At 40.5% G+C, this 15000-nt stretch overlaps 1 protein-coding gene across 1 annotated transcript in view; it reads right to left on the reverse strand.

The window, feature by feature from the left end:
- The window catches only part of LOC138052893 (intermembrane lipid transfer protein VPS13C-like), a 126760-nt gene that overhangs the window by 33346 nt on the left and 78414 nt on the right, over positions 1 to 15000 (reverse strand). Inside the window, exons 73-86 of the mRNA XM_068899488.1 lie at positions 14928 to 15000; positions 13036 to 13330; positions 12872 to 12940; positions 11802 to 11843; positions 10577 to 11099; positions 8999 to 9165; positions 7931 to 8023; positions 6917 to 6997; positions 5512 to 5684; positions 4124 to 4241; positions 3604 to 3732; positions 3285 to 3377; positions 2441 to 2551; positions 143 to 244 (exon numbers count right to left, since the gene is read on the reverse strand). The exon at positions 14928 to 15000 is cut by the window's right edge and continues 127 nt beyond it. Of these exons, the coding sequence (XP_068755589.1) occupies positions 143 to 244; positions 2441 to 2551; positions 3285 to 3377; positions 3604 to 3732; positions 4124 to 4241; positions 5512 to 5684; positions 6917 to 6997; positions 7931 to 8023; positions 8999 to 9165; positions 10577 to 11099; positions 11802 to 11843; positions 12872 to 12940; positions 13036 to 13330; positions 14928 to 15000 (2069 nt within the window). The remainder of the gene's footprint in view (positions 1 to 142; positions 245 to 2440; positions 2552 to 3284; positions 3378 to 3603; positions 3733 to 4123; positions 4242 to 5511; positions 5685 to 6916; positions 6998 to 7930; positions 8024 to 8998; positions 9166 to 10576; positions 11100 to 11801; positions 11844 to 12871; positions 12941 to 13035; positions 13331 to 14927) is intronic.

The raw sequence follows: 15000 nt of genomic DNA on the forward strand, positions 1-15000 counted from the left end.
AGGAAAGTAGTGTCTCCCAGATTTTTGAGCTTATCATCTCTAATGGAGAAAAGAAACTTACGAATATAAATGTATTTGTGTGAAAACAAGTTAAAAGGGAAAACAGCTTTCAAAAATGTCGATTTTTAATAATTCAACTTACCCTGTACTCCACGTGTAATCCAGTTTTGTTAATAAGCCAGTATGGAGAGTAAATGAACATTTCTCTTGTTCCGGACTGATGCAACGTATGTACCCCGAGAAGCTGAAAAACCAACGAAACACAAAACTTGATATATTTACCATTGTCACAGTTATCAAATTGTTAGACTGTGAAATTCGATTGTATCAACTGAGTGATTAAAGTAAAATATTAATTGATTCCGCAGGACGATTACAGAGCTCAAATGCAATGAATCGGATTAGCATCACTAACTCAGTGACGCAGCACCACAGTTCAGTTAGAAATTCCCATGTTATCTCAGTATAATTTCTTACGTGACCATGTATCGTGCAAGTTCAATTTTGTAACCATTGTAAATTGGTAACTGTATTGGATGCCCCCAAAGGGTATTTCAGACAGAATTAACAATAACTCTAAATTTCGAGACAGCAGAAAGCAAATCGTTATCTTTAAGAAAGTTACGACATTTTTTAATTTCGAAGACATGTTTCGATGTTACAAACATCATCGTCAGTTACAAAATATCTGAAAAACCGTTAGGACTTCTATAACAACTAGGCGAAACATGCATAATTAAATATATTTAATCATATTTAATTGTGCATGTTTCGCCTAGTTGTTATATAAGTCCTAACGGTTTTTCAAATATTTTGTAACTGACGATGATGTTACGTCTTCGAAATTAAAAAATGTCGTAACTTTCTTAAAGATAACTCTAAATTTATATACAATAATTACTCCAAATAAAATATACATTAAGAAAGGAATTTCTTCAAAACTTTTGAAGTAAGATCGTCTAGGTTAAAGTACTCCTGAGAAGGACCAATCAGTTGACAATTCATTGGTACGCAGCGGATCACTTGCCTCTGAAGATGACTTCCACTCAGCTTGTAGAAACGCCAGTCAGCGTCACCAAAAACAGTCCTTCTCAGGACCACACTCACCCTGACGATCGTACTTCATCACGTTTTGAGAGGAATAAATTGTGTTTTAAACATCCCAGCCGAGAGGTCGGAATAGTGACGGCATACATTTTTATATCGTGCTATCAGCCTTAGCCCTTGCGCACAATTGCTGACGACAGCTCTCTTCGGACCTACAAGAAAGATCTGACAGAAATCTTGGCTTCAAACCACTCAGCGCTAGTTACAATTATTTTTAACTAGTAGTGTGGTCGCGAACATAAGACCGTGTCACAAACCGCTCACTATAACAACCGGAATAATCCATTAACACACAAAACTGCAAGAAAAACGACTAGGCAACACGTTAAAACACCAGCTTTCTGGAATAAGGAAACGAGAGTTCCACAACACAGAACGAGTCTCAGCTTTAGGGATGTGACGGCACTTTGATTCCCAAAAAATGTTATCACACAGATTTAAAGTGCCCCTGTGACCAAAAAATCAATTCATATTTTTCTTTGGATTTCAAAACTATGTTAACAAAACACTAAGTGACCCACGTTTTAAGCCTTGATTTCAAAAAGACACCTCTTTATTTTAACTGTAATTTTCCTATTTAATGGTCCGCCATTACTAACATTATGTTCTTGAGAGAGCTGGATCGAGGAGAAAATGACGTCAAAGGCTCACTAGTTTAAGAATGCAATACGTGTGTACGCCGCAGAATTAATATGCAGCACGGGGGTTTTGGGCTTTCAGGCTTTTGAATTCACGCTTTGCATATATAATAAGCTGCGTTCACACGCTGAAATTTTAAGCTAGTGAGCGTCTGACGTCACTTTTCCCTGGATCCAACCGTCTGAGGTCCAATCGGTCAGTTTTGAACGTGAGTAATGGCGGACCGTGAAATCCAAAACTTACACTCAAAGTAAACGGCCTTTGGATAAAAATCAAAGCTCAAAATTTTGCCAGTCAGGTGTTAAGCAAACACACTTTCAAAATCTGAAGGAAAAAAGGAAGTGGTTTTTTTGATCACAGGGGCACTTTAACAAAGGCAAAGGAAAGGAAAGGAACTTTAAATTTATATAAGTGTCTAGTCGTTCTAGCGCTGGTGGACTAACTGGAGACAGTGCCATCCCTGCACCCTTCACTGACTAATAAGATTGGTCAATAAAGACAAGGGCATTTTAGATAACAGATTAGAACTATGAAAGGGTGAAGTGATCCTCAATCATATCTGGACAATTTAAACAATTGTCACTTTACAGATACCTGAAAAAGACACGTGGTTTCAACGGGATTGGAACCCAAGACCTCTGCAATGCCGGCTCAATGCTCTACCTTGCAGTAGTTAGAATTAGAACTAACTTACCAGCTCTTTAGGCAGTTCCTCCTTGGATTTCATCGATAAGGCCAATGACTTATCAACTTCTTTTTTAATAATCATGAGACCAAACCAATCGAGGTCTTTGTAATTTTTCATCTGTGTTAAATAAAATTATACAATAAACATTTTTTTTTACAAAACGATAACAATTATTAGGCACCTTTCGCGTTGACTTCAACTACCAGAATTCAGTTTGTTTTTCTTTTCTTATTTAGATTTTGTATTCCCTCCCAGTGTGGTAAAAATACTTGTGGTCAAATGCCGTCATCATGCAAATGTCGTATTACGGTAAATATCATACGGTCTCATCAGAAAATATAAAGTGACAAAATCCCCACAGAAACCAAAAATGTGCTTTCAATTGTATTCGCTTGGCCAACTCAGTTAACTCCATGACGAGTACTAAATTTGTGTATGCATCATACGCAAAATGAACGGAATCTGAAGAGAAAAAGACAAGGTTAAATCAGGAAATGTAAGCAACGAGAACAGCAACAGTTTAGTATGAACAAAACATCAAATTTATCGGTAGTAAGAAGAAAAATAACCGTGTTGCACATGAACACAAATTTTAGCGCATTTAATGACAGTAGTCTGCAGAACTACAGAATACAAAAAGCAAATTTGTGGTTTTGACGGCAAGGTGACAATACCATTCTCATTCTCTATTTTAAAATCAAAATCGTTCCTACCATTCAAGTTATAGAACACTTCCCTAACGCTGTAATGTGCCACCGTCAATTCAACAAACGACAAACTGGTAGGTCAACAAGTCTACAAAGTTCTTGCTGCTTGAAAAAAAAAGTCATTGAGCACAAAAATACAGTACCGTTATGTTCACGTGGCAATTATCCCCGGGACACAAAGACACAACGGATAGCTTTTCACCAGGGCGAACAATTTCAACGTCTTGGCTTTGCGTCTGATGAAGAAATAGAAACGAAACCTTCAATCAGTTTGGACAATCAACAATTTTGTGACATCGGCACAGCAGTTTATCGGAGGAAGGCTGTGTTTATAATGTCTGGAAGTCAGCAACAAGCAAAGTAATGAAATTTAGCAACCAGTGTCTAAATTCTAAGGAACTTATGCTCTCGAAGAAAGATTTTCCATTTCTCAAAACTAATCTTACTAAATGCTATGCTTACCAGCGCTGACAGTTCAAGGTCGACAGGCAGTTTGTTTTGAATAACAAGGGGAGGGTACAGGTGAATCACGTGGTGAGGTGAGTCTTCGTCAGATGGCAGTTTGTTCAAGGTGTCGGTCTGACATAGCACCTAAAGAGAGACATATAACAAAACAAAAGACGAGGCAAATTGAACGAAAGTCCCGAAAACTTTTCAGGCCCGAAAAGCCATTTGTGAACCTGTCAACTGCTTGTTCAAGAAAGCCGTTGTTTCAAGGTAACAAAAAGAAAACTGACTGTGAAGTTTGACGACTTAAAATCCTCCCCGTTCTTGAGTTACAAAGGAAATTGTCACACCCGAAAATGGCCCGTAAAGTTTCGGGCCGTGTCAGAGTTTTTTCCTGTTCATGTGTGGCTTTATTTCCATTACCAGGGATAACGCCCAGATGGATGGGAGGATTACATCGGAATAAAAGCGACAGAACTTAAAATTACACTGCAATAGAAATATTGTTCCAGTTAATTTACAGGTTGGCAAGTACCTTTATGTAAAAAGTGTCGGATGAGGTGCTTTCTTTGACCGGAGGGCAGGCCAAGATACAGCTGGGCCCCTCCTTGGTGAGCTTCCTCCAAGATAATGGTGTTGTTGGTAAATCATAACTAAAAGAAAAGAAATCATTTTCAGTACATGTATAAAATGCATAAAAAAACTGCAACCTCCGGTCTGCACTATTTCACATGGCAGCAAGATTGGACGTCTCCAGAATAAGAGAACAGCTAAATTTTTATGTAATCGCATCCACCAAATCACCGAAGTTTTGGGTTCTTTCTTGCTATTTATCAACTTTCTCTCGTGTTTTTATGGAATGGCCGGATTTGGATCAATCCCAACCTTTTCAATTTTCTAAACCTTTTCCTAAATCATTACATACGAGTGGGAAACCAAATTCGTGCTTTCAACGCGCATTCAACAAATTAGAAGCAAAAGAGAGCGCGCTCACCCAATCACAGTGCCTTAGCTTCCTAGTTAAGAAATAATTAACAATTATTCACCGAAGTGGAGGTAAATATCCACCACGTTCACCGACACTGCGGTGAATAATTGTTTTAGTATATATATCAGACAAGTTGAATAAAAAGCGAACCAAACCACTACTTTATTTTTTGTAAAATGTGGTCGGAAATTTCAAATCTCGCACGCGGGCTACTCGAAAGTGAATAGTACTTGGATAATCACCTCCGAGTTAGCCAATCAGCTAGCGTTGGATATTTACCTCGCAGCTTCGCGGCTCGGTAAATACGGAGCTTAAGCACGCGCGTTTTTAAGACACGGACAGCAACCGGAAGAGAACATTTCGCTTGCCAGGACACTGGTGTCTCCCAGATTTTTATACTTGGCAATGTAAATGTGGTTGTGTGAAGACAAGATAACAGGGAAAACAGCTCACTTCCGGTTGCCGTCCGCGTCTCAAAAACGTGCGTGCTTAAGCTCTCTAACATCCACCGCTAGCCACCTCCACTTCGGTGAAAAGTTGTTAATTATTCACCTCCGAGCAACTCGCGCGGTATTTGCGCCCGAAAATAGTGTAATCATTGCACGAATAAATGAGTTAAAATAATCTGTTTGGGCTATATTATCTCACTGTTTTAGTATATAATAAAACAAGTATTCACGTCAGTGTCGGTGACTAGTGGTGGCATTTAATTCGCCGTTTCGCACCACGGTAAATATCCACCACTAGCCACCGACACTTTGGTGAAAAGTGGTTAAGTATCCTAGCCAATTAGAGCTTAGTAGTGTGTCCCTTGTGATAATGAGAGAAACATACGCTCATTTGATCGGAAGAAGAAGAAGACCCTATTTAGACACGATAATGATTAAGGCTAGCAAGCTTGTGGGGTTGTGTCAGGATTAAATTAAATTGCTTACTTGTTATCACTGGGTTTCACGAAAATGTCTTCGTTATATGCAGTTTGCAGCGGAACGTTCTGCGCACCACCTGGCTCGACGCTGAACAACTTCATCGCGAGATGACCACCTGCCTCTGACGAAGCCTTGCGTTTCACGAAAACATCCACGGAAACTTGAAGATGGTTTTGGATCTGTTAAGACAGCGAAAACGTGAAAGGTATCTAAATATTGGCGGTAGTCATTTGGGGAAAATATACGAGTACTCATCACGATCACATGGATTTCAAAGCCGATTAATCGTCCTGTTTGAATGTATCCCATCAGTGGAATGCCCGCTTGAAAATGTCCTTTAGAGCGTACTTAAACCTCAAAAAAGAAAAGACCGTTAACTCTTCTGGAAAGCTCTTCTCGTCCACAATGTGGGACAGCCTTCGTAAGGTGGTAGACAGCAGAACAAAAAGAAAGAGGAGAGCCTAGCGTCATGAGAGAAGGAAAGAGTGGAAAAGATAAGCCGTTTGGAATTTACTCTGTTGTTATCAGTATTTGCTCAAACTTATTTTAAAAACTTATCCTGTTATGACTTCTTTTCTTGCCTGTAGGGTGCAAAGTTTTACGTGGAGACGAAACTACGGCCTAAATAGTTTGGAAGTTCTGCCATTGAGCTACGGATTTCAGTCCTTTGAATGCAGGTAATGTTTAGTAACCGAAGGGATACGCGATTTGTTACATACATACATACATACATAACTTTATTTAGTAAAGCAGGTCAAGAGGAAAAAAAGCAACTTTACAGCTGATGTGGACCTACTGTAATAAAATTAACAATACATACATATGGTAGTGATTATACTTTAGATAAATAAGATAAATAATCGCTAAAAATAGGACTTGGTCGAGAGAATATACTAGTGATTCAGCCCTGCTTTGCCGTGTTATAATAAAAGCCGCCATGACTTTTTATTGCAGTTGACAATAATCGGGAATATTCAACTTGATCACATGTGAGAGGAAAGGAAACCAAAGAAGCGTGGAAGAAGGACATAGATATGCATTCTCATTTATTTTATCTTTTTGGTCACACACAATGCAAGAATCACTGTGTGACAGCTTTTACTAGGAACGAAAACAATGTATGGCGTTCTAAGAGCCTCATGGACCTTCTTATAGATATTCGCAAGCTGTTTATCAGTGAGAAAAAAACGCAAAATATCGGTTGGCCGGTTTGTCGGTTCCGTCCAAGATTCTGTGCAATTTTCTTTTGACAGGTTTGTAAGTAGGAAATGTAAATGTAGAATGTTCTATAAGTAGCAAAATTACCGCATAGTGAGAGGTTTGTAGTAAACTAATTGTGCTGTGTAACAACGAAATGCGTACTGTACGATTATGAGGTTAAAAGCACAATAGAAGACGAAAGTATTCCTACCTGTAATGGTGAACGTATGAAAACGGTTTTACGACCATTTTTGATTTCCACTTGAACAACAAGATACCATTTGTGGTTTTCCTTGAAAGATAAAAAAACAACAACAGAAAGGTAGTGTCACAGATCAAAACGTATCAAAATCAAAATCATTTAAATTCTGCAGAACAGTCACTCCTATATACTTCTTATAGAAAAGTAACAACATCACTAAGAGATATTTCCACGATGTCAGTAACCTCAGAGAACCAGTTTGAGAGTAAGGACGAGACCTCAGCCGTTTTGTAAAAGGATAATAAAAGTTACAGGTCTACGACATGCCCTTTAAAAGGAAAACACCGATTCCCGTCCGGTTCCCTTAAACTGTTAAAGCGACTAAATCCAGTTGGGCGGGGTTGACATCTGGATGGGTCACCAAATGGGAATATCCCGTGTTGTAGCCTAACGGCGATAAGGGATGGCAAAGTATTGCGCCTCTCACCAACAATACGTTTCACACCGTTGTTGTTGCTTAAATTAGAGATTGATTTTATGCCGTCCCTTGTCCGATGGCTGTTCCCGGGTTTCCCTCAAGAACAGGAAAAGGCCATTACATGAGGGTATAAGCACGGAACCCGCGTTAACCAAAAAAGGTTCTACTTTTTCAATCAGTATCGGTGCCTGTACTAATTTATTCCCGTTCCTGAGTCTGGAACATGTATAAATTGTTACCTGCACTGATTACTTAAAAGGCATGTTCCGATCGGGTTCAAATGACCCTGGCGTCTTCAAAACGAATGACTGATGAATGGACCAAGTTGTAACTCACTCTCACTCGTTTGCCCACTTAAGACTTACTTTACCATTTTTTAATAACTCCATTTTTCTTCCTCAGAAAACAGTTCACGTGAAACGTTGACTCAGAGGCTTGCAACATCGATGTCTCTAGCCAGCATTTCCTTTTCTCTCCCCTACCAAAGTATGTATGAACCCACAAAGGTTCAGACAAACAAAAACACAAAAACACAACAGAATTACCTCAAGAAGAGCAGCGTCTCTTGGAGAGAGCTTATACAGGTATGAGCCCGTACGAGCAATGGAGATTACAGCCACGTTGTAGAATCCATCAACCTATAAACACGAACACTTCATTCCAATTTTAGACGCAAAAATCTGGACGCACGAGGTACTCATGAAAATTTGCGCGGGCAAGGACGTTGCATGGTATGTAAACGCTTAGGGCTGGTTAATGTGTGCGATGCCAGCAAAAATACAAGCAACATACGCAGATGAAAAAAAGCGCTGTTAGTTCGTGTCGTTCGATAAAACAAAAGTTACTTAACGTCAAAACGCTACTGAGTTTGCGTACTTTAAGTGTGTTAATGCTTGCATCCTTCGATTACACTAGCCCTTACGCCAAATGTCAGACAGCTAAAAATTAAAAGAGAAGAGAAGAGTCTGGTAAAGGCTCATTTAAACGCTCTCAACATTTGCTCAACATAAGAACAGGAAACCAGACTCTCCCGTTCAGATTTACGGCCTAATGTGAGCACGCGTGTGTTTTACAAATGTTGAACACTGTCCAAACGCAACCAAAGTTTGGTCAAACAAAGTGTTGAATGCAAGTTGAAGCAAATGTTGAAATTGTTTAAATGGGCCTTTGAACAATAGTGCGCAAGGCGGCATCGATCAAACCAAGAGATTAGCACTAAGCACTAAACTTGTTTGAAACAACAACGCCTGGGAGAAAATACCCAGCTTTGGTCCAAATAACTGCCGACCCGGACCAATTAGGTAAAGGATCCGAGTAACGTTCTGGCAGGGTCATACGGGCTTAAACGCCCGCCGGAGCAACACTCAAGTCCTTAAAATAATAAAAGTGCGGCCTTGAAAAGAGACATGTACGTCAAATGACTACTTTATGGTCTTCATGGATAAGGACGATAAACGTTGACCCCGTGGCAAAAACAGTTAATGAACTTTGATGCATTGAAGAATCTATACACTGGTAAGAGCCGAAAGGGTCGTAAAGCGAGTTGGAATATATTACTGACCCAGAAAATGTGCTGCAATGTCAAGAGTTAAGCGCAAAACAACTTGGCTTACTGTTAAAGACAGCATATTGTCATCGTCCTCTGCGTCATTCCTTCCAGACTCCATGCGTTGACCCTGTCTACCTTTACTTATATCTGCTTGAGGAGGCGCAAGGATTCCACCAGCTAGGGCGCCAATATTAGCCACAGTTTGGCCCAAGTGACGGCTCCCTGTCAGTCCTTAAAAATTAAAAACAGTACATTTGTCTGGAGACGTCACGCAATCTTAGGCGATCTCGAACTAACATGACGTCACGGCAGTCATTTCGGTGTTTCAAAAGAAACAAACGCCGATAATTAAAAACTATTCGCAAGCAAATATTTCCCTTTGTTTCCACTAACCACTTAGGAGAGTATGGTAAATTGCCATATCTTTCGTAACCGAGTACACGACACGTTCGCATCTATTTAACGAATGCACAAGCGTTTTTTCAGAAAAAGAAAATGTTTTATTCTCCCCCACCCCACCACTGACGAGTAAAATCGTCTGGCGTTAGAAAGAGTAAAATTTCATCCCCAGGAGTCATTGGGTTTTTGAGTGGATGTAGAGGTCGTTAATGAAAGCATATTTCAATGTTATTATGTTAAAGTTTATTTATAAAAAAATAAAAATATAAAAAAAAATTCATTTCGAGGCGGCAATTTTAAAAAAGAAAGACCCTCCAATTTCTCGCAATTTTCAATTTTCAATTCTTGAAAGAACGCGCTGCGATGTCGGTCAGCATAAAGTTGAAATGGAAGTTTGGAAGATCATCGCAATTAGATAAGCTACTCCGAATTTTTCACCATCTCCAACAGGCTTGATAGCTCAATTTTACAGCGCAATCATACGGTCATGGGTTGGAAACCAGTTCAATGATCAACGATTTATTTCAGGCTTCAGTTGCAACTGCTTAAGTTGACTTTCTGACTGCGATAAACTCTCAAACTTTCATGTCCATTCCGCAGTTAAAAATATAAAATTCCGTATTCTAAAACCACAACATTATCCGCCACGTATCCATATTGGTGTCGTGGATTTGTCGTTGCACATTTGTAAGAAATCCACAGCTGTATTCTGCAGAGCGCAACCATATCAATTACGTAAACAAAACATTACCAAAAGCCCATAACCGACGAGTGTCGATCTTTCTCACTTGACCTTGGTCCATCAGTTTAATGTATTATCGAAATTTAGTGGCCAATCAGATTGGACCCGATGACCACAACGTTTCTGATTGGTCTGCAACCAAGTAGCCGCACGAGGGATTAGGGACCTCTAGATCGGGGAACGAGGACGACTACGAGTACGAATTTTCCTTTCTGAGCACGCGCACTTCGAAAAATGTCTGCTTCCAAACCTTATGCGCATGCTCAGTACGAAATACTCGTACTCGTAGTCGTGTTCGCCTTCCGATCTTAATGCCCTTAATGGTCGTGTTTAATGCAAAATCATTGATCGTGCAAGGAACACAATACCGCCACGCCTTTTCCCCGCAAACGTCTAGCAGTAGCTGTGCTAAAAATAAAAAATACCGAAAACTGATGGCCGTATTCCATCGCAGATCGAGACGTCTCAGTTATGAACGTCTGACATTACTTCATCTCTTACCAGAATAGGATCTATCATCTCCAAGGGATTGAGTATCTGCTCCCCTTTCCTTGGAAGGCGGCCTGGCACTTAGAGCTTCTTCATTTACTTCTGCAACTCCCGCACCATCCTCTGTTCTGTGATCTGTACTCTCCTCTACAAGTAAAGCAGGACGCGAAGAAGAAACAACTTCCTTGTTGGCGCATATTCCCGAATCTAAAGACGATCGTTCTCTGGCAACTTTTGTTTTCAATCTAGGCTGAGGTCCGACTTGAAAGGTTGGCGCAACCTGTAATGACAATTTTCTTTCTCTGATTGCTGCCAGGGAGACCGGCGCCGAATTAGCTCTTTTCCTCCTTATTTTCTGCAGCTTGTCTCTGAGGCGATTGAGTAAAGGTTCAGATATCCTTCTGAATCCCTGCTGCATTGAAGACCCTTGAGAATCGTGAGTAAACGCCATGCCAACGCCTGCTAGATTATTTGACCCTGCAATGGGCTGTTTTACGATTCTTCGCCGCACAGTAAGTTGACTGCTGTCAGAAATCTTAACAGAGACAAATATAAAAAAAGCCTCAGTTAAACACCATAAAATGCAAAGTACATATAAATCAGTAACTAAAAGACGGACTTCTGAAGGCGGAAAGAAAAGAAATTTGAATAAATTTGAAACGAGCATCTTATCCAATGCAGCAAATCATTAAAAGCGAGCAAAGCATGGCCGTTTCCTGGACGCTTAACGGCTTGAAAGCACATGCCAGAAGTGAAATTCCTTCGTAGCTATCTTTTCTGCGCCACGTCATGCACGTTAAAACACACAAAAGAAAGTGACCAAAGAGGAAGGAAGATAGGCGCCCCCGCCCCCCCCCCCCCTCCATTTTATCTTTAAAAGTTCAACTTCAACAGTTGTTCCGGGGAATTGAGATCCATGAAATTGGCGCGCAACCAGTTTTGCCTTTATTCCTAGCGTTCAGTGACGAAATGTGCTCATTTTGTCGAGAGCATTATTCTAACGAGATTTCTCTAGATATCATTTAATATTAATAGTTTTCGTTATTTCCAGTGAGTTAGCCTAGTTCTCGTAATCATCAATTATTAAGACACTGCTCATGCAATGGCAATTTTATGAACTTTGCATATTCTTACATGTCCTACAGTCACCACCTACACATTTAACATCAGAACTCATTAACGAAATTCTGTAGAATGGCTAGTTTTGAAATAACTACCACAAATAATGGTTTCCTACTTGATGTTTAGGGCTCACTGTGACTGCTGCATGAATTCCGAGCTAAAAAAAACATCAAAGATACTCCGTTAAAATTCAGCCACCAAAGCGAAAAATTTACATCAATGTTCTGCGCGCCACAGGCACAAGGCAACGTCAGGAGCTCATCAAATGGCGCCAGTACCTTTCATATTGGGCCTCCAAGTCAAACCTTTCCCGAGTAGAGTTATTCATAGAGCGTCTCTCGTGGAGGGTTTCGACGTTAAAAGCCCATTCAAAAGAGAGCTATGGCAGTGCTATTGTTTTACGTCGCATAACCCAAAAACCCGTCGTGGAAATATGACACTTTTCCCGTGCAAAAGCCGTTCTAAAAAATACATATACTCGGGAAAGGGTTGACTCAAGGAATAAGGGTAGATAGTGTTTGATGGGCTCAGTCTTAATTGGCAAGGTAAAATTACAATGTGTGTTCAACGTTGGTGTCATCCTTTACTTGCAAATTTTTTAATGCAAATAGGTCACCGCCATAGCTATTTTCATTTCGGTGTTATCGATATCGTCACCTTCATTTATCATCGTCATCATCGATATCATCCACGTCGTCATCATCATAATGACGTCATACCAGTGAAAATTTTACGATGACGGTAAGTTTTCTGCATTTGTGCAGACATGTCCTTGGTTTTCATCCACGTAATGAGACGGCCATGTTGGCGTACAAAACAATAGAAAATGGTTCCTCAAGTTTTTGCATAATAATAAAGGTGAAGTAACTTTATTTAACGTCGGTAGTTCCTTCAGCTACGAGGCTGGTATCAATGGAAGCCGACGGTGCGCCCTTTACCCCCCTCCCTCTGTCAGTGCTCCGTTTTACGGGTAATTAAAGCTATAGTTACACGGATCAGAGGAAAGTCGAAACAGACGTTTAAGTCACCGAGGATCGAACCGGGGACCTCTCGCTTCTAAAGCCGCGCACTAGCCATCTGAGCCACGACTGCTCCTCGGAGAGTCAAATTCCCAAAAGATATTTTACAGCATTGTTCTGTATACCAACAATGGCCGCCGTGACGTCAGATGAAAACCCACAATACCTCGTTATGGATCATAAACCTCGGCCCAGGAACTGTTCTTCGCTTCTTCCTTCTCTCAGTTGTCCACAGCTGGAATGAAAAGTCATTTCCCAAAGTGAGATTAAGCTGAGTGGGACATGTTTAATAGGTGATTTCCACCGGTTCCACACTCAATGATGGATTACCTGACTCAGTTCTGATAAAATCTTCACTGCTGTTGGAGTGACAGTTAACTGCAAAACATCATGTGAATGAATGACAATGTAAGTGGCTTGTGATTTGCTGGCGCCAGCTTCAGTACCCGCGTCAACCTCATCCTTTGGCGCATCTACGACGTCCAATCCAGTGTCATCCGAGGACGAATCAGAAAAAGCTCTTTGCGTGGACTTGACAAATAGAGCCAAAGCTCCATCATAATCAAGGTCTTCTTCATCGTCAGATGTAGTGTCCATGCTAGGCTGTACTGATTTTTCACCTGACCTGAAAGAACGCAAGTTTTGTCGCATTTCTGAGATAAAACGAACGACATGATTGGAAAAGTTTAGTCTGCACTTGCAGAATTGAACGTTATTAGATGCACGCTCAAATTCAATAGCAATAAAAGCAAGGTGACACACGCTAACACCAACCCGGTGTGGCCAACACATCACGCATGTGCACAACCATTTCACCCGGTCAATTAGCAGCCATGGACTGCTGCTCAAATTCAATATCCAACAAAAAAGTGTCCCTTTAAATCTAAGCATTTGCTACCTATTTCTAGCAGTACGGAAAGTGTAAGGGTTGGCAATTTTTCGGCCAGGGTAAATTCAGCTGGTCATCTTTTCTTGAGTACTGGAGTTCAGGGCACTCTTTTTTCCGTTAATTGTTTGTATTCCCAGACGCGAGTGGGTCCCATTCAACAGTACAGTTCGCAAATTTTCAGGGTAGGTGTGTTGTCCTATTTAAGGGCGTTTTTCTTTTGTCAGAACGGGTAGCCCAGACCCGTCATTTTGCAAAGAAAATGCAACAAGTTGAAGGAACACTTGCACGATAATCCCTCGCACTCTTCTGGAGTATACATGTGTTAATTAGCCAGTATCAAAATACCACAGTAGTGTAGCAGCTCTCGAACACTGGTATTGCAAGCAGCTTCTATTGCGTCTAAGTCAATGTTTCAATTGTTTAGTCTTTTTTTTTTTTTTTTTTTTGGCTAGGGTAGCGAGCCAATCACATTATACGTTACGAGAGCTGCTACATCACCCGTCTGGACGGTCACTTCTGTCAAATGGAAAGCACCCTTCGTTAGGCTAAAGCTAAGCGCGCCATGATTATGGAAATGCTTTTGCTTTCCCACTGGATTCTATTACCAAGAGACTATTTAGCCCTGTCACCACCGGCCATGTTTTCAACCGGAACAAATGATAATACTTGCATACGAAACAGAGTTAATTTCCGGAGAATTCATTAGGGAATCCAGCATGACAGCCATTTCTTCGTGTTGGGACTCCAAAACGTCCATCGTACCGCCACAGGCGGAAACATCATAATTTTTTTCAAGGCATGTCATAGGCTAGTTTCGAATTATGCAGCAACAAAAGAATAGAGTCGTGGTTTAGGGAAATAATTAGCATTTTGTTTTGTTCAAAACAAATGAAAATGCAAATTATTTCCCTGAACCTCAACTCTGTTCTTTTGTTGCTGCACAATTCTGGGTTTGCATCCACGTGATGAGACGGCCATGTTGATGTACAAAACAATAAAAAATGGTTCCACAAGTTTTTGCATAATAATAGAGTCAAATTCCCAAAAGACATTTTACTGTATTGTTCTGTACATCAATATGGCCGCCGTGACGTCAGATGAAAACCATCAATTCGAAACTAGCTTATGGAGCGTTTTCACTCACGTGACCAGAAGCCATATTGGATTACTAAAACAAAAGAAAGTATTTGCATAAAAATAGAATTCATATCCCAGAGGATTAGTTTGGTACACCATCTTGGCCTCCATTCCTATGTTTTGGAACACCAACATGGAAATATTACACGCCGACGAGAGGACCTGAATTCATCTATTTTTGACTGCGGCGTCTTACCGTCTCCTAAAAGATGGTGGCTGACAGATTTTTCTGAAAGAGGACCTTCGCTGAGTAAGAGTCCGATTTCCCG

Source organism: Montipora capricornis, chromosome 6, assembly GCF_036669925.1.
Source record: "Montipora capricornis isolate CH-2021 chromosome 6, ASM3666992v2, whole genome shotgun sequence".
Taxonomy (NCBI): Eukaryota; Metazoa; Cnidaria; class Anthozoa; order Scleractinia; family Acroporidae; genus Montipora; species Montipora capricornis.